This window comes from Alnus glutinosa, chromosome 1 (genome assembly GCF_958979055.1).
Source record: "Alnus glutinosa chromosome 1, dhAlnGlut1.1, whole genome shotgun sequence".
NCBI lineage: Eukaryota > Viridiplantae > Streptophyta > Magnoliopsida > Fagales > Betulaceae > Alnus > Alnus glutinosa.
Window position 1 is genome coordinate 10,857,491 of NC_084886.1, and position 22,575 is coordinate 10,880,065.

Here is a 22,575-nt window from a genome sequence, read left to right on the forward strand (position 1 = left end):
TTCTATATATCGTAGCTAATAGCGAGAAATGAATTAATTTAAGATGAAGAGATTGGTGTGTATAACTCATAAATTAACCCATGCAATAAATTTTTAATTAATATATTATGGGAAAAATAGGGATAATCTAAATGTAAATATTGGAGGTCCACCGTACCGTACGTTAGCGCAAATTATTGCGCTAGCTGCTTCAACGACCAATATTTAAATCCCCATTAATAATATATATAGAGTGAATTATATAATGTACCTAATTAATCTTATATATATATATATATATATTTTCTCATCTACCAAACAAAAAAAGTATTAAATTAATTAGCAAATCTAAATGAACACCACCCATTTTTTAAGTAAGCAAATTGATTGACCCTGGGTATTCGCGCGCTGGCTTGGTTGCATGGCTCCAGCATTCAAATATGATTTGTTATCTTTCTTCTTAATTTAGCCGATAGCTTTCACCACTATATAAACAATACAAATTACAACGCATGCATGTCGTACAATATTTAATTAAGTACGTACATACAAACATAAGCCACAATAATATTAAGTATGTTTAATATTAGGGATAAATACCCCATTGGTACCTGAGTTTTACGTGTTTTTAAATTTAGTACCTCAGTTTTATTTGGTATCATAGGTGGTACCTGAATTAAGGATAAAAACCCATTTGGTACCTCTGTTAGATTTTCCGTCCAAATTTTAACGGCTCGCCACGTGTCAACCGCTGAGGTTGACACGTGGCACTACATAAAAAAAAATTAAAAATTAAAAATTAAAATCTTTAGAAAATGATTAAAAATAATAAAATTAAAAAAAGAAAAAAGAAGAGGGGTGGCTGAGCCACCCCCCTTGGCCACCATGGGGGTGGCCGGCCACCCCCATTTTGGCCAAGGAGGTGGCCCAGCCACCCCCTTGACCGGTCTGACCGGTCTGGGGTGGCCGAACCACCCCCTATGGGGTGGTTCGGCCACCCCACAGTTGAAAAAAAAAAAAAAAAAATTTTTTTGAAGGGTTTTGGCCCTAGGGGGTGGCCGAACCACCCCCTAGGGCCACGGGGGTGGCCGAACCACCCCCTAGGGCCACGGGGGTGGTTCGGCCACCCCCAGACCGGCCGGACTGGGGGTGGCCGAACCACCCCCGTGGCCCTAGGGGGTGGTTCGGCCACCCCCTAGGGCCAAAACCCTTCAAAAAACAATTTTGGGGTTGGCCCTTGGGGGTGGCCGAACCACCCCCTAGGGCCACGGGGGTGGTTCGGCCACCCCCAGTCCGGCCGGTCTGGGGGTGGCCGAACCACCCCCGTGGCCCTAGGGGGTGGTTCGGCCACCCCCTAGGGTAAAAACCCTTCAAAAAATTTTTTTTTTTTTTTTTTTTTCAACTGTGGGGTGGCCGAACCACCCCCTCTGGGGTGGTTCGGCCACCCCATACCGGTCAGACCGGTCAAGGGGGTGGCTGGGCCACCTCCTTGGCCAAAATGGGGGTGGCCGGCCACCCCCATGGTGGCCAAGGGGGGTGGCTCAGCCACCCCTCTTCTTTTTTCTTTTTTTAATTTTTTTTTAAAAATTTTATTATTTTTAATCATTTTCTAAAGATTTTAATTTTTAATTTTTAATTTTTTTTTATGTAGTGCCACGTGTCAACCTCAGCGGTTGACACGTGGCGAGCCGTTAAAATTTGGACGGAAAATCTAACAGAGGTACCAAATGGGTTTTTATCCTTAATTCAGGTACCACCTATGATACCAAATAAAACTGAGGTACTAAATTTAAAAACACGTAAAACTCAGGTACCAATGGGGTATTTATCCCTTAATATTAATATTATTGTTGTACCCGGCCACGTACGTACTCAAACAAAAAGAAGTCTACACCTTCAGCTTTGAACCAAACTTTTAATTTGGGGGACTACACTATACTCCTAGGCCTGTGACTTTGTGTGGGACGGTAAACCCCACGGCTTTGCCATCTACGACTATAAAAGAGACAAGATCGAAAAACGGCCCTAATTACGATTGGAGGATTGGAACGCATGGCGCATGTTTCTACTTTCCCGACCTTTCAGAAACATGCTACCCTTATGAATGATTGATGTTAATTCATAAGCGTTTGGCTTTCAGATCGATGAATCCATTCGATCTCCATGTTCTTTTTCTTTTTCTTTTTTTATTCATGATATGTGGGAAGGGGGAAACCGAGATGGATTAGGATCCTCTCAAATTTTTTGTTCAAATTTAAGAGAATTCGGACGGACAGGTGATTAATTTGTGTGAGACAAAATATATATATATATTCATTTATGAGACCTGGCCACTTGACCAAATAAGAAGAATTGGCCGCGCTGTCCAATTCAAAAATAATAAGTTCATTGTTCAAAAATAAACTATATATGTTTCGTGATTTTATAGTCTGTTTTCTGTTGTTGTTGTTGTTTTGTAATATATATATTGACCTTTTTGGATATATATGAATATCAAGAATGTCTATTCTCAATTCCTCCAATCTTTCATTATATATAGTTAAAGGATTAAATATATCCTTCTAAGGAATAAAGTTTTTTAATTATCGGAATATTAATCAAACAAACTGAATTAATTATATATTAAAATGTTAATTGAAGGAATCACACTCGATCTTACCACTAAACTATACCTGTTACAATGTGATTATTGCATGCATATTGTTGGGAAGAATTTCAACCTTCTCGGGTGCTAGGCCCAACCCGAGAATTTGGCCCATCATATACACCCGACCAAGGCCCAACAATCCACAAATTAACCCATTGGAGGCCCAGTCCTGCCGTTCGGGCCCGATCCGATTCAACCGAACCGGCCCGGGTGCACCATGACTCCATCATCCACAGACATCCTAAGACTACCCGGGATTTAAGGATGTTACGCACGACCCCAAATAGGATCATGGGTCGTGACCTCACCAGCAGTTTAGCACACCATCCATAAAGGATTGTGCCTCTGATCTTAATTCTGTGAACCTGAGATATCCGCGTAACCGAAGCCACGTCTCCATGTAACTGCTGATTCCCGTGGATGCAGGAGGACAATAACTGCTCCTCAACCTATATAAATACTAGAACCTCTTCAGATGTTAAGGTACATGCTAATCAATCTTTTTGACATTATTCTGCACATTTATTCTTAGAACCATACACTCACTTAAGCATCGGAGCGGGGTTGTCGGAACCCCCCGACGCAGCCTTATTTTTCAGGTGGACCAAGAGTAGCCTGGACAAATAGCTGATCGACACATCACCTACCGGAAACTGTCTCAACACATATAAATATCCCTTTTTTCAAACATAAATATTGCCCATAATAACTAATTAAGAAGATAGGATTAGAAAATAACCATGAAAATTAGAGGGTTGGTGTGCTTTGTTCAAATAGTGCGGTTAAATTAGAGAAAGATAATTTATTTAAATAACTCAATCACGGTTTTTTTTTTTTTTGATTGAGTAGGGAAAAAGGGTTACAGGGGATTGATGGGATGCTTTGATCATAAGTAAAATTTGAGATGTTGCTCATAGCGTCGGACTCCTTAAAAAAAAAAAAAAAAAGGTTAAAGACCTTTTTGGTACTTGTAGTTTGGAAACTTTATTTTTTGGTACTTCAATTTTAATTCGCATTGCAGATGATACTTGAGTTTTGGAAAAAGACAGATATGGTACATCCGTCCATTTTTTCATCCAAAATTTAACGGATTGCCACCCATCTAATCTTAGGGGTTGACACGTGGCACAATAAAAAACAAAACAAAAAAAAAAAAATCTTGAAAAATTGATAAAAAATTAAAAATAATATAACTTAAAAAAAATATATTAAAAACATTTTTTTTTTCTTTTTAAAAAAAACACACTTACAAAAAAGAAGGGGTAGTTGAGCCTGGGGGTGGCCGAACCATGCCCCATGAGGGTAGTTCGGCCACCCCCAATGGCCAATAAGAAAAAAAGAAAAAAAAAATTGTGACGGTTTTGGCCCATGGGAGTGGCCGAACCACCTTCGTGGCAAATGGGGGCGGCTCGGCCACCCCCATGGCCAAAGATAAAAAAGAAGAAAAAAATAAATAAATTAGAGGGTTTGGCCTTGGGGGTGACTGAACCACCCCAAAGGGCTACCGGGTGGGGGAGTGTTTCAGTCACCCCCAGGTCGGCCGGTCTATTCTACAATATTTTTCTGCTTCTTTGGTGATCTTGGAATATTTATCTGTCACAACAAACTGGTATCAAAGCTTGGATCTTTATTTTGTGGGATGGCTACTGCAAAATTTAAAGTAGAAAAATTTGATGGTCATAATAGTTTCAGTTTATGGCGATTCAAGATGTAGGATTTGTTATGGCAACAAGGCTTTGCGAAGATTTTGGATGGCAAGGTGCCTTCAACATCATCAACGAAGGAAATGAAGGAACTTGAAGAAAATGCTCACAGTGCAATATTGTTGTCTCTTTCAGATGGAGTCTTGAGAGAAGTTGTTGATGAAGAAACTGCCGCTGAACTTTGAAAAAAGCTAGAGAGCTTGTATATGAAGAAATCCCACACGAACTGATTATATTTGAAGCAACGGTTATATACCCTCAAAATGAAATGAGGTATGCCTCTTTGTGATCAAGCCTTAATTTTGGATATGAAAAATATTGATATTAAAGTAGATGATGAGGATCAAACCTTAATTCTGTTGTGTTCAATACCAAATATCTTTGATATTTTCGTTAATTCAATGTTGTACGGTAGAGATACCATCTACTTAGTGGATGTTAAATCTGTTTTGAATTCTTTGGAGTTGAGGACAATGTTGAATGGGAAAGGTAGTGATAATCAGGCAGATGGTTTATTTATTAAGGTTCGTTTAGAAAATTCCTTTAATTTTAAAGGTCGATCTAGTGAGAGGGATTCAAGGAAAGGAAAATCAAGAGGCCAATCGCAATCCAAGTCAAAGAAGAAAGTCCAGTGTTATTATTGTAAAAAATATGGGCTTTATAAATCCAAGTGTACGAAGTTGAAAAATAAAGAGGAGAGTAATAAGTAAATTTCATCTTCTGTGGCTGGTGTTGTCAAAGCAAAATATGAGGGTTTAGACTTACCTTGTTGTTACCATTTTTTATGGTTGTTTTAACGACAAGTGGGTCCTCCATACTGTTTGTACATTTCATATGTCTCCTAAAAGGGTTTGGTAGAAGGTGTATTTTCCGTTTTGTGGTGTGTGGGAGTAGAAGACGAAATTGATTTGCATCGGGCCTGAAGAGTGAAGATGTTAATTACTGTCAGACATGAGTGTGAACCACTTAAAACACGTTATGTTAACCGGTATAAAATGAGTGTGATAAATAGGTGTGAAGAGTAGCATTTCTAGCTTAATAATTGTGAAAAGAATTAATGCTACTCTTCACACGTCTATTTATTACACTTGTTTTACATCGGTTGGCGTGATGTGTTTTAAGTAATTTTCGTTTCAGTTTTTTCCTAGTGATAAACATGAGAAAGCGACGTAAAATACGTTAGATCAATTTGTGTGAAATGGGTTTGATAAATAAACATGAAGAGTAGCATTACTCATTGTAAAATTAGTACTAAAGGTACCTTAAGTGCTAGCTCCATGCAGCTGGAGGAAACATCCACCATTAATTCCCTGATCAGTGTAAGGATGCCGAAGTCGAAATGAATATTATGACTCTTAAATTTCTTGGATTCTTCTTATTTGATCCGTTCAAGTGCCTCCGATTCTTTTTTATTTTTTTTTTATTTTTTTTTTATTTTTTATTTTTTTATCTTAGTAAGGATCAAAGAATGAAGATATATTACAAAGGAGTTTGAAAATTCAATTAAGTTTTAGACTTACCAAGGGTTACTAAAGATGGTGATACTATGAGGTTTAAGACCTCATTGGATTTGGTGCTTTACCTTACTGAAATAACTCTCAACCTTGTTGAAGCGCTGGTCCAAGGGTGCCACTATCTGCAGTTTCTTCAAGTTTGTTGCTATTGTATCCAATTTTGAGTACAACGCAGCAGCTGTACGTCCTCAATGCTTCCAGCTTCTTTGTAGGGAAATCTTCATACTTTGCGAGCACCTACACCTTAAAGAATTGAAAGATCAACTAAGGTTGACAATGAGGATCAATGATTTGAAAAATCCCATAGTATATTGACCTGGGTTTCATCAGTTAGGCCTCCCAGAAAAGATTCCACACTTCTTTGGAACTTAAGCAGCTTAACCATGTCCTTCGCTTGGAAGGACCTAATTGCTATCTTCAGCTCCATGATTGACTTTTCATGCTTTCGAGCATCTTCTTCTATTTGTTGGAAGTAAGATGATCTGAGGCCAAAGAGATTTAAAAATTAACCACTCTTGAGTCATGGGTTTGGATCTAACGATGCTATAATAACCACTCATATATATCATGTACCTTCTTAATTTCTAATATAGGACTTAATATTTTTACCCTCTCACATGTATACTCAACAAATGTAAATTGAAGTTTTTGAAATCTGCTATCTTCATATATAATGCTTTCAACAGTAAACTGTCATGAGAATTAAGCAAACCTCTTTGTCAACTCTGCTAATGAAGCGGCCAGTCCTTGTTTCCAACCAGTAGCGCCTCCAATTTGTGTCCTTGTACCAGCTGGAGCTCTTCTTTCACGATAAACATCAGCTGAATTAACAAGAAGGCTAGACCCTTCTACATTTCTCTTGAGATTCCGAAACAAATTAATCATCTTGACAGATCTCTTCAGCTTAGTTGTGGCTGACTTTCGATGCAGGGATTTTGTGGCACCAAGTGGAGGAGGCGGTGGGGGAGCAGGACGCTTCTGCAGCGGCATGGGTGTTGGTGGAGATGGGGCTGGTCCTTTTGAAGGCATCATGGGAGGTGGTACTGACTGCACTGATCCTTTTGAAGGCAGCATGGACATTGAGGGTGTCGTTGGATTGCCAGGTTTTAGTTCTGCTACTGTCACTTCAGAATTGCTCTTTACTTCTTTAGCATTTGGTCTTAATTCTTCAACCTTCCCGTTCTTCTGATTGAGGGGGCTGGAATTTTGATTATTCAACTCTAATGGACATGAAGCTTCAGTGGAGACACTTTTGAATGTTCTTGCTTGTGAGCTATAACCTTCCTTCATATCTTCCTCATCCATCATATCGAATAATTCCCTTGCTGCCTTTATCATGCAATCAAGTGTTGCTAACACTATATCAACTTTAAAAAGTGAAATTATATTGAAATCTAGTCAAGAAAATCTTAACTGTTTACAAGTTAGAGAGAGAAAAAAAAACAAAAACAAAAGGACATACCAAGTTGCTCCACAATAGTGTTTTCCACATTAAGATTCTTATCAAATACGAGTATGTAATTCATCCACTCGTGATTCTTTGTCCATGAATCTCTAACAGATATCAAAGCCTTGCAGAAGTATGCCAATCTCTATATGCAACATATTACTTCATTAGCTCAGAAACTTGTAATCAAGCTATGAAAATTAGTGCATCCATAAGGGCAGCTGATCGGTAAACCTTATCTAAAGTTGTTCCCTTCATGTTTGACAAAGAAGTATGAGGCATGATTCCGGGATAAAGCTTATGGAGGTGCTCCATCATTCACTTATCAAATGGAAGAAAATATCTCACTAACTGCAAGAAATGCACTGTTCAAAAAATATTCAAAGAGCTCAACCCTACATGTCCCATTACTCCATTAGTCTGTCAAGTGACTGACCTTCGTAAAGATAGAAGGCCTCAAGAATCAAAGGGTTTTAGGAAATTACATGAAAGCAAAAGAGTTATAAAGCTAATTAATGAGAAAATGAACAAAGTATAAGTAGCTCAAGAGCAAAGGGTTGCTGCATGGGATCCTGTTATTACTTTTGTAGATGGTTCTGATGGGGGAGGAAATTTATTTGTTGACCAAGAAATGCAGAAAGGAAGGATATAGACATAGTCATGAATAGGCAGTTGGTAACCCACACGACACGAAATCTCCATAAAATTTTAAAAATGACTTGAAACTTTATATAATAATCATAAATGGAAACTGGATTGAGGTCGAAAAGAAATTGAAAACTACTTTTTTCTTCTAGCCTTTTTTTCATAGAAGTTTGTTACTCTCCAACTTGGTCATTGTAATTACATAGATTTATAATAAGTTCCAGAAATTTTTTTAATTGACTTAAAACTCTATATAGTAAGCATAAATGACAAGTAATTGGAGGGCATAATGGAAAATGGATTGAGCTCTAAATGAAATTGATCAAAAACTACTTTTTTCTTCTGACCTTTTTTTCCTCAACACATAAAACCTTGACAGCTTAATCTATGAAGGGATTTGTTAAAGTGTCAACATTGTTAAGGTTTTCTTGATCTGGGCACTTTGTAAGTCATGGACACCTCTCCTCTCTCAATGCGTCTCTTAATTTTTTGATTTTTGATATATATATATATATTATCAACAATGTGTCTTTTAAGAGTTAGTAAATTTCAATAACTTTTACAGAATTTAGGCAAGTACATTATTTAAGCGGTGAGAAATTTTAGAAGAGTTTTAAATTGAAATGTAAAAATGATAAAGTGGTTGTAATTCAAGAACAGTTTGTTTAAATTATAAAATCACTTGTCATGTCAATTGAGACAAATTAATGACACAAGATTGAATTGTTTATATCCTAATTAATAGCGAGAATTTAAGATGAGGAGATTGGTGTCTTTACCGTATAATTAAATCATAAACCCAATAAATTTTTAATTAATTAATTAATGCGAAAAATAGGGATAACCTAAATGGAGGTCCACCGGCCGTTAGCGCAAATTATTGCGCTGCTTCAACTAATTAATTAAGTTCTTGATTGGGTCTTCCCCTTAATATAACCAATTGATAGAAAGTTCATAGAGACTTTCTCCAGCACAATATTAATTATTTTGGGGATTTGATGTCTCCCTCTCTTGTATTTAGTTTATTTTATTAATGTTGTTTAATCTTACCTATATATAAAAAAATAAAAAAATAAAATAAAATTCAGCGTACACTTTAATGTGAAAACTACCTTATACTTCAAATGTTTCAATCTAGATACTACTAATTAATGAAATTAGAGAAAAAAAAAAAAATCCTTCATAGTGCAAGAGCATACAAACATAAAAAGAACAAAATCAATTTCAACAGAAAAGACACAACAAAAAATAGAAAAAAGAAATGAATTTTAGATCTTACAAGAAATGATAAAACGAGAAACTTTAGTCTGTCTAATAAAATACACTCATTTTCTAGAAACCAAAAGAATAAGATAACACAAAAAAAATAAAAATAAAAATAAAATTATATATATATATATATATATATATATATATATATATATATATATATATATATATATATAATGACCTAATTAATCTTCTATATTTTCTCATGTACCAATTAAACAAAAAAATAGCATATTAATTTGTTCCTGGGCGGGATATGTATTAAATTAGCAAATGTGAATCTAATCTAAATGAAATGAACACCACCCATTTTTTAAGTAAGCAAACCCTAGCTAGGTATTCGCTTGGTTGACTCGTTCACGTATACATTTCCTTCAAATGTGTGTATATATATATATATATATATATATATATATATATATGTGCATGATTTCGATCTTTTCTTTCTTCTTAATTTAGCCGATAGTTTTCACAACTATATATATAGTCTATATATATATATATATATACAATGCATATATATCTCTCCTAGCTAGAAACTAGAAACGAGAAAGCCTGCACCCATCATAATTAATCATAATCCACGTACAATTTGCAAACAACATACATGGACTCGTCCAATAGAAATGCAATGTTGTTGTTAGCAACTATGTGGCTTATGTTGTGTATGAGTGGGTTTAATATTGTTGTTGCAGGATTCGTGTTTCATCACAATCGAAAAACCGTGAATGTCACAAATGTGTTAAGTGGTGGCTTAACCCTTAACGCGAGCTGCAAATCAAAGAGCGACGATCTTGGTTCCCACGTACTGAATACAAATCAGTCCTTCAACTTCAGATTTAAACCAGACTTTTGGGGGGCTACAAAATTCGTCTGTAACTTTCAGTGGACATCGAAATCCTACTGGTTTGACATCTACTACTATGATAGAGACAAGAAAGACGGCCCTTACTACGATTGGAGGATTGCAACGGACAAAGCATGTTTATACAAACTCAACAAACTTTCACGATGCTACTATTGGCCTTGATGTTCATATTTAGTGTTTGGCTTTAAGATGAATCAGCCATTTGATAAGCTTGATCGATCTTGTAAAAAAAATAAAATAAGAGCTGATGCTTATTGTTACAATGTTACGTCATGCCAGTTGTATGACAGTTATATAATAATCTATTAATTAATATTATTAAAAAAGTATTGTGCATTAAGCTAGCTACAGTGTCACACCACATACACCGATAATGTATGTGCATGTCTCTTGATCTAGCTACAAGCTAAGGATCAACCTTCTTCAAGAAGCTAGCTATAGCTTCTTTACCGATCGAGCTTTGTGAAAAAAACAAAATGAATGGGACGTTTTGGTGTTCGATTTTTTCAAAAACGAATTCAACTATAATTTACTGCGTGAATTTCGAGGTTTGACTTTTTGACACAAAATTTGAAAAAAAAAAACGAATACTAAGAAAATTTGTTTTTGAAAAACATTGTTGCCAAACATGCCAAATTTGAAGCCTTTTGTTGAAAAAACTGAGGAAGCAGCATTCAATCCTTGGTGGGTGTTATGTGCAAAAAGGCATTTTCAGAAGAAGATATCCGAGTAGTTCCAGCAGTGCACTTGGTAGAGAGATAAGTCCCTTTTCTTCTTCTTCTTCTTCTTCTTCTTCTTTTTTTATTTTTTATTTTTTTTTGTTTTGTTTTGTCTCATTTGTATTCTCACTTAAATGCATGTGTTATAAATATAGAAGTTTCTCTCCTGTTGAAGGGTGTAGAGAAAAACAGGACGAGAGGGAGTGGGGCGCAGCCCTGCTTCTTCTTGGGCTATTTTTCTACACAAATTTTTTTTCTTTCTCTTTTGTAAGTGTTTAATTTTTATGCTTTTAATTTAAGGTTTTAAGTTTTATTTTTTTTATCATGTGTAGCGAAAATTTCATCTAGGGTTGAGGATGAAACCTCATCATTGAAGAGATACTATATTTTCTTGCTTGTTCATGCTATTTGAGTTTATGAGTTTTGATTTCTCATTGTTCCATTTCGATTTTTAAGATGATTTTTGGGTATCTCTTGTTATTTCCGGATACAAGTGATGATTTGAAATAGTTTCATTAAATTGATGGTTTAGATTTTTATTTATCAAAAAGTTGGATATTCGGTGTGTTTCATTCTATGAATACATTTGATGATTTAGTTGAAACTAGATATCTTTTGTGATTTGTGGAAGAATGGATTCATTAAATGATTTAAAACTATTTTTGAAGCATAAGTAGAACATACCTAAGATTTGTATGAGAGAATTCGAAATATGTGTGATGAGCATGAGACTATGTTGTTGTGATTTGGTGGTGTGGATTCCAAAATCCTAGACCCCTTTATTTTCATTAATTTTGTTTATGTTTTCTTTTGTTAAAAATCCCTAAATTTGAAACTTGGTTAGAATAGGATTAGTTTGAATAGAGATTAATTTTCGCAATACAATTCCTTATGGGATCGACCTCGCATTTGCAAAACGCTATATTACAAACGATTCGAGTACTTGCGAGTACTTGCGAGTATTAAAATTTGCACAACAATTTGGTCAACCGTTCTCCATCAACAGCTATTGATTGTAAAACTCCTTATGAGGTTTGGTCTGGTACTCCTGTTAATTATTCAATTTTGAAAATTTTGGTTATCCTCCTTATTGTGTCATGTAAATGATGGTAAACTTAAGCCTAGGTCAAAGAAATGTATATTTCTAGGCTATGCAGACAGGGTGAAAGGATATAGATTGTGATGTTCTGATCCTAAATAACCTTAAGTTTATAGTCAGTAAAGATGTTGTATTTGATGAATCTACCATGCTTCACTCGAGAAAGGAGTTTGTTATTTTTACAGGAAATGAGCAGGGTTCTAGCAAGGAGTTGGAGCTTCATGTGGAGGTTTCACAAAGGGTGCGTGTAGCACTCAAGATCAGCCTGTTACAAATACCCATGGTTCCAGTTTCCGTTGCTTTATATTTATATATTTATTTATCTTTTATTTAGCAATTCCAAAGGTTTTTTTTTTTTTAACACAATTATCTTTTAACGATGAGATCCACAAGAAGAGCAAAAAACCAATATTGCTGCTGGTAAGGGTGTATAAGTGAGATGGTTATTAACCGAAAATACCCGGTAACCACTAATAACCACCAACAACCATTAACCGGAAAAATCAAAAAATCGAAAAATCGAAAATAACTGTAACCGGATAACCGGATTGCCACATCGGTAATTAATATATATTGCTACTATATATGTATATACTATAAATTTAAACCCTAACCCATATATACTATATATAGCATTAATATAAGGATCACACACACATAAATTTGAACCCTAACCCTATATACTATGTATAACACTTATATAGCAGCTTCACTCAAGTGGAAGGCCAGGCCGTGTTCTTGGGTTCATGTTTTTCAGATATCGGAGGTTCAAAGTTGAGGATGAGCGACCGAGGATGGCTTGTTATTTAGGGAGCATCGAATGCAAAGAAGTGTGTAAGTAAAAAAAGGGGGAAATGGAAATGCGGGTTCGTAGACATGCAGGTAGGCATTGAGTGTAATAAAGCAAAATTTTACTTGCCAGGTAATTCATATGAAAAAAATAAAAAATAAAAATACATGCAATGAAAAATGCATAGCAGGGCATTGATGGGACATCGCAAGACAAGTGACCCGGTAGTGGAGCATATGCATCAAGGTCTTCAAATTAGTTGTAATCGAACCAAGCCACTCGAGCTTGTTCACGAGTTAAACATATATATAAATATTGTATTTCTTATAATCATAAATGAAGTGAAATGCCACTTAGAAGTGATTGTTTATGATTATCACTTTAATCATCGTGGTATAGAATTGTGTTATACAAGGAGATCTTCTGTGCATCAATGTCGGGAACCCAAGCGCCCAACTTATTTACCTCTTGAGGTCAATTGATCGATGAGTTATATCTCCTTAACTAAATACTGTATAAATGATGAATGCGTCTTATCTAAGGTTTTTTTAAAAACTTTTTCTAGGTGAATTGTTCCTTGGTGTCCTTGCAACGATATGCAAAATCTCTATCCACTCTTCAAAGAGCTTCACTAGAGGAAAAATCAAGGCAAAAGCCACATGAGAGGATGAAGGTTTTGTTTGATGTAGGTGTACGTCTTTGCTTAACTTTGGAATGATGTTATTTCTATTTTCCATTTTCTCCTATTAAGTTTGTAGTACTTGCATTATGTTGTAGGCTTTGAAAATCAGCAATTAGATATGATTTTGAACCGATGCTAAAATCTTTTATAATATTTCAATCTATCTTTTATCTAAATTTGAAGGGTTAAATACTTTTGTAGTACCTGATTTTTGACAATTTTATTTTTTGGTACTTGAGTTTCAATTTGTATCGCAGATGGTACTTAGATTTTAGGAAAAGACGAACTTGGTACCTCCATTAATTTTTCCGTCTAATATTTAACGGATTGTCACAATATAAAAAATATAAATAAAAATATTTAAAAATTAATTAAAAATAATACAACTTAAAAAAAAAATTAAAAACTTTAAAAAAAAAAGAAGAAGAAGAAGAGGGGTGGCTCAGCCTGAGCCATCCCTTGGCCAACCCCATTTTGACCAAGGGGGTGAGCCACCCCCTTGAGCGGTTTGGGGTCAAGATTATTTTTCTACTTCTTTGGTGATCCTGAAATATTTGTCTGTCACAACAAACTGGTATCAAAGTTTGGATCTTTATTTTACGGGATGGCTACTGCAAAATTTAAAGTAGAAAAATTTGATGGTCATAATAGTTTTAGTTTATGGCGACTCAAGATGCGGGATTTGTTACGGCAACAAGGCTTGGTGAAGATTTTGGATGGCGAGGTGCTATCAACATCATCAACGGAGGAAATGAAGGAACTTGAAGAAAAGGCCCACAGTGCAATATTGTTGTCTCTTTTAAATAGAGTCTTGAGAGAAGTTGCTGATGGACTTTGGAAAAAGTTAGAGAGCTTGTATATGAAGAAATCACACACGAACCGATTGTATTTGAAGCAACAGTTATATACCCTCAAAACAAAAGAAGGTATGCCTCTTTATGATCATCTGGATGACTTTAATAGAATTATTTTCGATATAAAAAATATTGATGTTCAAGTATATGATGAGGATCAAGCCTTAATTTTGTTGTGTTCACTACCAGATGTCTTTGATAATTTCGTTAATTCAATGTTGTACAGTGGAGATACCATTTCCTTAGTGGATGTTAAATCTGCTTTGAATTCTTTGGAGTTGAGGACAATGTTAAATGGAAAAGGTAGTGATAATTAGGCAAATGATTTATTTGTTAAGGTTCATTCAGAAAAATTCCACTAATTTTAGAGGTCAATTCAGTGAGAGGGATTCAAGGAATTGAAAATCAAGAGGCCAATCGCAGTCCAAGTCGAAGAAGAAAGTCCAGTGTTATTATTGTAAAAAATATGGGCTTTATAAATCCGAGTATTCGAAGTTGAAAAATAAAGAGAAGGGTAATAAGTAAATTTCCTCTTCTGTGGCTGGTGTCGTCAAAGCAAAATCTGAAGGTTTAGACTTAGTCCTTGTTGTTACCGTTTCTGATGGTCGTTTTAACGACAAGTGGGTCCTTGATATTGCTTGTACATTTCATATGTCTCCTAAAAGGGATTGGTTTACTACCTATGAGTTAGTCAATAGTGGTTCAGTCTTGATGGAAAATGGTGTTACCTACAAGATTGTTGGTATTGGTACAATCAGAATAAGGATGCATGATGAGATCGTGAGGACTTTGACAAATGTTCGACACATACCAGATTTGAAGAAAAATCTCATTTTTTTGGGCACTTTGGACTCCCTTGGATACAAGTATTTTGGTGAAGGCGGAGTCATTCGGGTTTGCAAAGGCTCATTGGTTGTGATGAAAGGCAACAAGCTAGCGTGATAGGCTCTACTTTCTTCGGTGCTGTGTAGTTACAGGCTCAGCTACTGTGTCTTCTTCAGATGATCCAGATTCAAACACTACCAGATTATGGCATATGCGGTTGGGTCATATGAGTGAGAGGAGTGTGACAATCCTGAGCAAATGAGATTTGCTTTGTGACTAGAAAACATGATCTCTGGACTTTTGTGAGCAATGTGTGTTTGAAAAACAGTGCAGAGTCAAGTTCAGTACAGGTATCCACAAAACAAGTGATATAGTGAATTATATGTATTAAGATCTTTGGTGAATTGGTGATTCGAGCTTAGCCAAAGAAGCTCCAAGAATTGGTGATTCGAGCTCAACCCACGAAGGCTCCAATTTTACAATTCTGAAAAATATTTTAACACTTTTGAATCTAAATCCAATGGGTTGCAAACTGATTAGTGACGTTGGAAGGCCGTCACTAATCAAACGTCAACAATCTTTAGACTTCCTGACACGTCATTAAATCCTTGTCACTAAAAACCTGTTAGTGGGCGAACCATCTCGTAGCTTTTGGATGTTGTTTGGCCACTTTCAGCATTCAGTTGTAAAGATTGTTGATCTATTCTCAAGAACGACGAGATGATTAATTAATCAATTTTAAAATTTGCTATATATTAAGGTGCATGGTTTGGCCAACTCTAAAATGAATTATATATATATATATATATATATATTTGAAGGTAATATAGAGGTTTTGTAAGAAAAATTGTCAAAATTTGTACAGAAAAATTATGCCTGGATGTGTCAAGTGTCAACCAAAACCATCAAAACATTAGAAATGAAAAAATTAAATCTCATTAATGGAAAGTCCCGATAAAACCTTAATTACTCCAATGTATCCCTTTTCTAAGAAAAAAAAAAAAAAAAAAAACTAAACAATTATACAATAATTTTTGTTTATACAAAAATAAAATTAATAAAGAGTTGATCAACGATAAAGAGAGAAGCCGAGAAAAGACAAAGAAAAATCTTTATACCTTAAATTGAAGGAACTATTTTAATTTTATGTTGTTTGAGAATCCCTGAATTAGTACTCTAAAATCAGCACCAAGTCCGTATAATATTTAGTAATTTTGTACAAGTAACAAGTACCTTTTTCAATATATGCACCAGTGTGGTTAAATACATTATGTTTCACTAGTATCTCCCATGTCAGAAGTGAACTAGTTTAGCAATTTCCTGAAGGAAAAGGGAGATTATTGCTGCTAAGAATGAGCAGTAATTTCATGAGCCACTTCTTCGGCCAGCTTGTCAGCACGATCATCCTGTCCACCAGCAAAGGCATAGACCCGGTATGCCAGTTGAAAAGCCCTCCAAAGCATTTTAGAATTTCCCTTTCTTTGTCTGTTGGCTTTGGATCCAATTTCTTCATTAGCCTTTGCTGCCTTTGCTTCTCTCTTCTCCTAGTAGAAAATGCCAATATGATCGTCATATATAATAGTCAACCATGTCAGATGATCTGCGGCTTGCTTGGACTCGGTTGCTTAGTAAGAGTAATGTTATTTTTCGTACGGTCGTACCCATGTCACATTGGCCAATATGACATGTTTTAAGTTGTTTACACTTTTGTTTTTTTCAAGTGACAGACATAGTAAACAACTTAAACACACAATGCCAGCCGATATAACATGAGTGTGATAAATAGGTTTGAAGAGTAGCATTTCTAGCTTAGTAATTGTGAAAGAATATTACTACTTTTCACACGCCTATTTATCACACTCATTTTACACTGGCTGACGTGACGTGTTTTAAGTGATTTTCATTTCGATTTTTTTTTAGTGACTGACATGAGAAAGCCACATAAAACATGCTAGATCAGCTTGTGTGAAATGGGTTTGATAAATAAACGTGAAGAGTAGCATTACTCTTTATAAAATTAGTACTAAAGGTACCTTAAGTGCTAGCTCCATGCAGCTTGAGGAAACATCCACCATTAATTCCTTGATCAGTGTAAGGATGTTGAAGTCGAAATGAATATCATGACTCTTAAATTTCTTGGATTCTTCTTCTTTGATCCGTTCAAGTGCCTCCAATTCTTTTTTGATCTTAGTGAGGATCAGAGAATGAAGATATATTACAAAGGAGTTTGAAAATTCAATGAAGTTTTAGACTTACCAAGGGTTACTAAAGATGGTGATACTATGAGGTTTAAGACCTCATTGGATTTGGTACTTTACCTTACTGAAATAACTCTCAACCTTGTTGAAGAGCTGGTCCAAGGGTGCCACTATCTGCAGTTCCTTCAAGTTTGTTGCTATTGTATCCAATTTTGAGTACAACGCAGCAGCTGTCCTCAATGCTTCCAGCTTCTTTGTAGGGAAATCTTCATACTTTGCGAGCACCTACACCTTAAAGAATTGAAAGATCAACTAAGGTTGACAATGAGGATCAATGATTTGAAAAATCCCATAGTATATTGACCTGGGTTTCATCAGTTAGGCCTCCCAGAAAAGATTCCACACTTCTTTGGAACTTAAGCAGCTTAACCATGTCCTTCGCTTGGAAGGACCTAATTGCTATCTTCAGCTCCATGATTGACTTTTCATGCTTTCGAGCATCTTCTTCTATTTGTTGGAAGTAAGATGATCTGAGGCCAAAGAGATTTAAAAATTAACCACTCTTGAGTCATGGGTTTGGATCTAACGATGCTATAATAACCACTCATATATATCATGTACCTTCTTAATTTCTAATATAGGACTTAATATTTTTACCCTCTCACATGTATACTCAACAAATGTAAATTGAAGTTTTTGAAATCTGCTATCTTCATATATAATGCTTTCAACAGTAAACTGTCATGAGAATTAAGCAAACCTCTTTGTCAACTCTGCTAATGAAGCGGCCAGTCCTTGTTTCCAACCAGTAGCGCCTCCAATTTGTGTCCTTGTACCAGCTGGAGCTCTTCTTTCACGATAAACATCAGCTGAATTAACAAGAAGGCTAGACCCTTCTACATTTCTCTTGAGATTCCGAAACAAATTAATCATCTTGACAGATCTCTTCAGCTTAGTTGTGGCTGACTTTCGATGCAGGGATTTTGTGGCACCAAGTGGAGGAGGCGGTGGGGGAGCAGGACGCTTCTGCAGCGGCATGGGTGTTGGTGGAGATGGGGCTGGTCCTTTTGAAGGCATCATGGGAGGTGGTACTGACTGCACTGATCCTTTTGAAGGCAGCATGGACATTGAGGGTGTCGTTGGATTGCCAGGTTTTAGTTCTGCTACTGTCACTTCAGAATTGCTCTTTACTTCTTTAGCATTTGGTCTTAATTCTTCAACCTTCCCGTTCTTCTGATTGAGGGGGCTGGAATTTTGATTATTCAACTCTAATGGACATGAAGCTTCAGTGGAGACACTTTTGAATGTTCTTGCTTGTGAGCTATAACCTTCCTTCATATCTTCCTCATCCATCATATCGAATAATTCCCTTGCTGCCTTTATCATGCAATCAAGTGTTGCTAACACTATATCAACTTTAAAAAGTGAAATTATATTGAAATCTAGTCAAGAAAATCTTAACTGTTTACAAGTTAGAGAGAGAAAAAAAAACAAAAACAAAAGGACATACCAAGTTGCTCCACAATAGTGTTTTCCACATTAAGATTCTTATCAAATACGAGTATGTAATTCATCCACTCGTGATTCTTTGTCCATGAATCTCTAACAGATATCAAAGCCTTGCAGAAGTATGCCAATCTCTATATGCAACATATTACTTCATTAGCTCAGAAACTTGTAATCAAGCTATGAAAATTAGTGCATCCATAAGGGCAGCTGATCGGTAAACCTTATCTAAAGTTGTTCCCTTCATGTTTGACAAAGAAGTATGAGGCATGATTCCGGGATAAAGCTTATGGAGGTGCTCCATCATTCACTTATCAAATGGAAGAAAATATCTCACTAACTGCAAGAAATGCACTGTTCAAAAAATATTCAAAGAGCTCAACCCTACATGTCCCATTACTCCATTAGTCTGTCAAGTGACTGACCTTCGTAAAGATAGAAGGCCTCAAGAATCAAAGGGTTTTAGGAAATTACATGAAAGCAAAAGAGTTATAAAGCTAATTAATGAGAAAATGAACAAAGTATAAGTAGCTCAAGAGCAAAGGGTTGCTGCATGGGATCCTGTTATTACTTTTGTAGATGGTTCTGATGGGGGAGGAAATTTATTTGTTGACCAAGAAATGCAGAAAGGAAGGATATAGACATAGTCATGAATAGGCAGTTGGTAACCCACACGACACGAAATCTCCATAAAATTTTAAAAATGACTTAAAACTTTATATAATAATCATAAATGGAAACTGGATTGAGGTCGAAAAGAAATTGAAAACTACTTTTTTCTTCTAGCCTTTTTTTCATAGAAGTTTGTTACTCTCCAACTTGGTCATTGTAATTACATAGATTTATAATAAGTTCCAGAAATTTTTTTAATTGACTTAAAACTCTATATAGTAAGCATAAATGACAAGTAATTGGAGGGCATAATGGAAAATGGATTGAGCTCTAAATGAAATTGATCAAAAACTACTTTTTTCTTCTGACCTTTTTTTCCTCAACACATAAAACCTTGACAGCTTAATCTATGAAGGGATTTGTTAAAGTGTCAACATTGTTAAGGTTTTCTTGATCTGGGCACTTTGTAAGTCATGGACACCTCTCCTCTCTCAATGCGTCTCTTAATTTTTTGATTTTTGATATATATATATATATTATCAACAATGTGTCTTTTAAGAGTTAGTAAATTTCAATAACTTTTACAGAATTTAGGCAAGTACATTATTTAAGCGGTGAGAAATTTTAGAAGAGTTTTAAATTGAAATGTAAAAATGATAAAGTGGTTGTAATTCAGGAACAGTTTGTTTAAATTATAAAATCACTTGTCATGTCAATTGAGACAAATTAATGACACAAGATTGAATTGTTTATATCCTAATTAATAGCGAGAATTTAAGATGAGGAGATTGGTGTCTTTACCGTATAATTAAATCATAAACCCAATAAATTTTTAATTAATTAATTAATGCGAAAAATAGGGATAACCTAAATGGAGGTCCACCGGCCGTTAGCGCAAATTATTGCGCTGCTTCAACTAATTAATTAAGTTCTTGATTGGGTCTTCCCCTTAATATAACCAATTGATAGAAAGTTCATAGAGACTTTCTCCAGCACAATATTAATTATTTTGGGGATTTGATGTCTCCCTCTCTTGTATTTAGTTTATTTTATTAATGTTGTTTAATCTTACCTATATATAAAAAAATAAAAAAATAAAATAAAATTCAGCGTACACTTTAATGTGAAAACTACCTTATACTTCAAATGTTTCAATCTAGATACTACTAATTAATGAAATTAGAGAAAAAAAAAAAAATCCTTCATAGTGCAAGAGCATACAAACATAAAAAGAACAAAATCAATTTCAACAGAAAAGACACAACAAAAAATAGAAAAAAGAAATGAATTTTAGATCTTACAAGAAATGATAAAACGAGAAACTTTAGTCTGTCTAATAAAATACACTCATTTTCTAGAAACCAAAAGAATAAGATAACACAAAAAAAATAAAAATAAAAATAAAATTATATATATATATATATATATATATATATATATATATATATATATATATATATATATATATATATATATATATATATATATATATATATATAATGACCTAATTAATCTTCTATATTTTCTCATGTACCAATTAAACAAAAAAATAGCATATTAATTTGTTCCTGGGCGGGATATGTATTAAATTAGCAAATGTGAATCTAATCTAAATGAAATGAACACCACCCATTTTTTAAGTAAGCAAACCCTAGCTAGGTATTCGCTTGGTTGACTCGTTCACGTATACATTTCCTTCAAATGTGTGTATATATATATATATATATATATATATGTGCATGATTTCGATCTTTTCTTTCTTCTTAATTTAGCCGATAGTTTTCACAACTATATATATAGTCTATATATATATATATATATATACAATGCATATATATCTCTCCTAGCTAGAAACTAGAAACGAGAAAGCCTGCACCCATCATAATTAATCATAATCCACGTACAATTTGCAAACAACATACATGGACTCGTCCAATAGAAATGCAATGTTGTTGTTAGCAACTATGTGGCTTATGTTGTGTATGAGTGGGTTTAATATTGTTGTTGCAGGATTCGTGTTTCATCACAATCGAAAAACCGTGAATGTCACAAATGTGTTAAGTGGTGGCTTAACCCTTAACGCGAGCTGCAAATCAAAGAGCGACGATCTTGGTTCCCACGTACTGAATACAAATCAGTCCTTCAACTTCAGATTTAAACCAGACTTTTGGGGGGCTACAAAATTCGTCTGTAACTTTCAGTGGACATCGAAATCCTACTGGTTTGACATCTACTACTATGATAGAGACAAGAAAGACGGCCCTTACTACGATTGGAGGATTGCAACGGACAAAGCATGTTTATACAAACTCAACAAACTTTCACGATGCTACTATTGGCCTTGATGTTCATATTTAGTGTTTGGCTTTAAGATGAATCAGCCATTTGATAAGCTTGATCGATCTTGTAAAAAAAATAAAATAAGAGCTGATGCTTATTGTTACAATGTTACGTCATGCCAGTTGTATGACAGTTATATAATAATCTATTAATTAATATTATTAAAAAAGTATTGTGCATTAAGCTAGCTACAGTGTCACACCACATACACCGATAATGTATGTGCATGTCTCTTGATCTAGCTACAAGGATCAACCTTCTTCAAGAAGCTAGCTATAGCTTCTTTACCGAGCTTTGTGAAAAAAACAAAATGAATGGGACGTTTTGGTGTTCGATTTTTTCAAAATCTAATTCAACTATAATTTACTGCGTGAATTTCGAGGTTTGACTTCTTGACACAAAATTTGAAAAAAAAAAACGAATACTAAGAAAATTTGTTTTTGAAAAACAGTGTTGCCAAACATGCCAAATTTGAAGCCTTTTGTTGAAAAAACTGAGGAAGCAGCATTCAATCCTTGGTGGGTGTTGTGTGCAAAAAGGCATTTTCAGAAGAAGATATCCGAGTAGTTCCAGCAGTGCACTTGGTAGAGAGATAAGTCCCTTTTCTTCTTCTTCTTCTTCTTCTTCTTCTTTTTTTTTTTTTTTTTTATTTTTTTTTTATTTTTTTTTATTTTTTTTTATTTTTTTTTGTTTTGTTTTGTCTCATTTGTATTCTCACTTAATCTCTTTTGTGTGAGCATGAGATAATGGCGTATTGGAGCTTTTGGGTTTAAATGATTCTCCTTGTAAATTTGTAATGCACTTTGTACTCCATCTTTTTTATAATGAATTTCTCATGGATTGTCTTTGCCAATAGATGTAGACTTGTTAAGCTAAAT

At 34.9% G+C, this 22,575-nt stretch overlaps 2 protein-coding genes across 6 annotated transcripts; both read right to left on the reverse strand.

The window, feature by feature from the left end:
• Positions 1 to 5,911: 5,911 nt before the first annotated feature.
• LOC133858851 (uncharacterized protein At4g04980-like) lies at positions 5,912 to 7,829 on the reverse strand. 3 transcript variants are annotated; one of them, XM_062294308.1, is made up of 4 exons: positions 7,306 to 7,829; positions 6,556 to 7,168; positions 6,160 to 6,325; positions 5,912 to 6,080 (listed from the first exon to the last, which is right to left on the reverse strand). In XM_062294308.1, exons 1-4 carry the CDS (start codon positions 7,367 to 7,369, stop codon positions 5,928 to 5,930), a joined length of 996 nt encoding a protein of 331 aa, XP_062150292.1. In that variant the 5' UTR covers positions 7,370 to 7,829; the 3' UTR covers positions 5,912 to 5,927. The 3 variants fall into 3 exon arrangements, with proteins under 3 accessions (XP_062150292.1, XP_062150293.1, XP_062150291.1); XM_062294309.1 differs by having other exon boundaries at positions 6,556 to 7,172; XM_062294307.1 differs by having other exon boundaries at positions 6,556 to 7,210.
• Positions 7,830 to 16,225: 8,396 nt separating this feature from the next.
• LOC133858517 (uncharacterized protein At4g04980-like) lies at positions 16,226 to 19,263 on the reverse strand. Of its 3 annotated transcripts, none has more exons than XM_062293992.1 (7): positions 18,969 to 19,263; positions 18,750 to 18,879; positions 18,000 to 18,654; positions 17,604 to 17,769; positions 17,360 to 17,524; positions 17,075 to 17,227; positions 16,226 to 16,579 (listed from the first exon to the last, which is right to left on the reverse strand). In XM_062293992.1, the coding sequence occupies exons 1-7, from the start codon at positions 19,050 to 19,052 to the stop codon at positions 16,388 to 16,390; spliced, it is 1,545 nt and encodes a 514-aa protein (XP_062149976.1). In that variant the 5' UTR covers positions 19,053 to 19,263; the 3' UTR covers positions 16,226 to 16,387. The 3 variants fall into 3 exon arrangements, with proteins under 3 accessions (XP_062149976.1, XP_062149975.1, XP_062149977.1); XM_062293991.1 differs by having other exon boundaries at positions 16,226 to 16,585; positions 18,969 to 19,254; XM_062293993.1 differs by lacking the exon at positions 18,969 to 19,263 and having other exon boundaries at positions 16,226 to 16,585; positions 18,000 to 18,616; positions 18,750 to 18,902.
• Positions 19,264 to 22,575: the final 3,312 nt, after the last annotated feature.

What these genes read in the sequence shown, in the direction of transcription:
- LOC133858517 (XM_062293991.1), bottom strand. Translation starts at nt 19,052, where the DNA reads ATGATGGAGCACCTCCATAAGCTTTATCCCGGAATCATGCCTCATACT. An exon ending in CACTATTGTGGAGCAACTTG is followed by an intron (nt 18,655 to 18,749) that starts GTATGTCCTTTT and finishes CACTTTTTAAAG; the next exon opens with TTGATATAGTGTTAGCAACA. An exon ending in GCCTAACTGATGAAACCCAG is followed by an intron (nt 17,525 to 17,603) that starts GTCAATATACTA and finishes TTTAAGGTGTAG; the next exon opens with GTGCTCGCAAAGTATGAAGA.
- LOC133858851 (XM_062294307.1), bottom strand. Translation starts at nt 7,369, where the DNA reads ATGAATTACATACTCGTATTTGATAAGAATCTTAATGTGGAAAACACT. An exon ending in TTAGCAGAGTTGACAAAGAG is followed by an intron (nt 6,326 to 6,555) that starts GTTTGCTTAATT and finishes CTTTGGCCTCAG; the next exon opens with ATCATCTTACTTCCAACAAA. An exon ending in GCCTAACTGATGAAACCCAG is followed by an intron (nt 6,081 to 6,159) that starts GTCAATATACTA and finishes TTTAAGGTGTAG; the next exon opens with GTGCTCGCAAAGTATGAAGA.